Source organism: Micromys minutus (assembly GCF_963924665.1).
Source record: "Micromys minutus genome assembly, contig: SCAFFOLD_112, whole genome shotgun sequence".
Taxonomy (NCBI): Eukaryota; Metazoa; Chordata; class Mammalia; order Rodentia; family Muridae; genus Micromys; species Micromys minutus.
The window spans coordinates 226,686-229,409 of record NW_027667875.1 but is presented as its reverse complement, the minus strand read 5'-3'; the positions used below and the strand labels follow the sequence as shown (position 1 = coordinate 229,409).

At 47.4% G+C, this 2,724-nt stretch overlaps 1 protein-coding gene across 1 annotated transcript; it reads right to left on the bottom strand.

Annotated features, from left to right (window-relative positions):
* Window positions 1-652: 652 nt before the first annotated feature.
* LOC308416093 (ras-related protein Rab-8A-like) lies at window positions 653-1,983 on the bottom strand (the record flags this gene model as incomplete). Its single annotated transcript, XM_080942583.1, has 3 exons — window positions 653-1,188; window positions 1,460-1,568; window positions 1,975-1,983. The coding sequence occupies 3 exons, from the start codon at window positions 1,981-1,983 to the stop codon at window positions 671-673; spliced, it is 636 nt and encodes a 211-aa protein (XP_080798709.1). The 3' UTR covers window positions 653-670.
* Between the last annotated feature and the right edge of the window lie 741 nt (window positions 1,984-2,724).

Genomic DNA, 2,724 nt, shown 5'->3' with positions numbered 1-2,724 from the left:
AATCTGGAAATATAAAAATCATCTTAGCTAGAAAAGAACATCCGATTAGAGCCAGCCAGAGAAGGAGAAGATCAGGAGGTGATTTCTGTGTCACTGACACAGGTGGCCCAATGACAGTGGATCATGAGAGAGTGGTGGTCACCTCAGTCTGGATCACAGACTCCCTGCTCTGACCATGGGAGCCGTCCACTTCTTCCAAAATCCTCTAAGTGGGCTTCAGTTAGTTTGTGCTTCCCTTTGGTTTGACACATAAGGAGACAGTGGACATGGCTGTCACTTGTCTACAACTGAGAACAGGTGAAGGCAGATGCCAGGCTTGACCCTCATTGAGGTGGTGCTTTGAGTATGGGGCCAGGCAGGCTGGGCACTGCCACTGGCCTCCCTTCTGTGGTGGAGGGACAGAAGGCTGGAGATGGAGGCTGCCGTGCCCCCACCCAACCTCTCTCCAACTGTGGCAATGTGGCAGGGGATGGATAGGCCTGACTGGCAGATGACACAGGAAAAACAGCAAAATTCTAACTTGGTCCATCTCTGAAGGTGGAGAAGATCAGATGGTTACTAAAATAATCAATTTCTCAATCGAGTCCGAGCATTGGAGGTGGAGGCTCGCCCGGGGCAGGTACAGTCAGCTGGGCTGAGCACAAGCTCAGGATGGACAGAGATCTTGTCCTCACAGAAGACTGCATCGGAAGAAGCTGGTCCTCCTCTGCCGCTCCACTGTGATCTTGAGTCCATGGCTGCTCCCCTGAGGGCTGTTCCCTTCCAACATTTTGTCCATTTTTGCTTTGTTATCCCTGGCGAGAGTGAAAAATGCATTCTCCACATTGATGTTGGCCTTCGCACTGGTCTCCATGAACTTGATCCCATTGTCGAGCGCCAGCTTTTCTCCCCGTTCCTTGGACACCTGTCTCTTGTCATTCACGTCACACTTGTTCCCCAGTATCATCTTCTCCACATCTGCCGAGGCATGCTCCTCAATGTTCCGAATCCAATTCTGGATGATGTTGAAGGACTTCTCATTGGTAATGTCATAGACCAGCATGATACCCAGGGCACCCCTGTAGTAGGCTGTCGTGATTGTCCGAAACCACTCCTGGCCGGCCGTGTCCCATATCTGCAGTTTAATCCTCTTGCCATCAAGCTCTATGGTAATCGTAGGTCTTCGCCATATTACACTCTCTCCTCTATCTATGTTTTGACCAAAGGTCTGAGGCTGGCCTACCTTAATCTCTGTGTATTGTGTGGCTTCTTTTTAACCTTCAGAAAATTTTCTGACACAGTACATTTTTTCCTCTGATATGATTTGGCCACAATTTGGACTGTAGATAAGCCATTAGCCCTGCTGGAGTACTAAATCCAAAATCCAGTCTTGATATATAAGATATGGAAAGTATGTATTAGTTAAGCTAGCATTCCGAAAAAGTTCCTTAGACTGGGTGGCTTAGACAGTGGAACTTACCGTATCTGAACTTTGTGGGACAGAGGTTAAAATTCAACTCCTTGGCTTGTGGCTGGGGATAGCTGTGTTTCTCCTTGGTTTTCAGGAGGTGATGTCTGTTCTCTCCATTCTGTAAAGATAGTGGTTACATTGGATTACAGTAACCTCACTTTTGTTTTATGACTTTTGTAAACGCTTCCCTCCAGCTCATTCTGTCTCATTTCAAGGTGCAGACAGTAGGGCTTCAGCGATAGCCCCCTGGCTCTCCTGCTTTGGAGTGCTGGGGAAGAACCGAAGTGATTGTCATGGACTGTCCCTCCTTTCGTCCTCTTGAGGATTGAGCTAGCATTTTATTTGATCCTTTCTGACCGTTTCTTGTCCCTGCCAGCTTGCTTGTCACTCTGAGTCCCTTCACTCTGCTTTTGTGTCTGTTCTTTTCCTCAGACCAGCTCATTTCAGTCTTGGCTAAAGTACTTTCCTGGGATGCTTGATTCATACATATAAAAATAGATAAAGTTTTCATCTTGGATGAGTACTTTACTCATCTCTACTCATATGTACCCACCAGAGCATCTTAGTTTCTGAGAAGATCCCAAACAGTCAGTATAATTGCTTAGACTTTGATTTGTCCTTTGGTTTAAAGCACCCATTATGCTGCCTTGAAACAATCCAGTCTCAATGTTAGCTGTACTTTGTTTCTGGCCACAGGAGTGTAGAGGCTGTCAGTGTCTGAGCTAAAGGAACTGCTGGAAGAAATTGAGACAGCCATTAAAGAGTACTCTGAGGAGCTGGTGCAGCAGTTGTCCCTGAGAGATGAACTGGAGTTTGCGAAGGAACTGGAAAACAGCTTTATTTCTGCACTTATTGAGGTGTAGAACAAGCAGAAAGAACACAAAGAGACAGCCAAGAAAAAGAAGAAGCTCAAAAATGGCCCCTCACAGAATGGGAGGAATGAGAAAAGTCACATGCCCGGCACAGTAAGTGATGTGAGCAGGAAGCACCTGATGCTGTTCACAGGTAGCCGCAGCACAGCTGGCCAGCTGTGGGTCTGGCAGGTCACACTTGTGCACCCATGGGGCTCTGTTAGAACATGCTTCCTCAGTTCCTCCACAAAGGTGTTTCTCAGTGATGCTTACTTACTGTGGTCTCTGGATACCTCTGCACCTCAGTGTGCAGGGGGGCAGTCCATGGAAGAAGAGAAGGAACAGGACGATGCCTTCAAGCAGAGGACTGGCCAGTGGTCACTTCTTATTACCTCAGAATGATAGTAGGAATCAGTTTGGCTG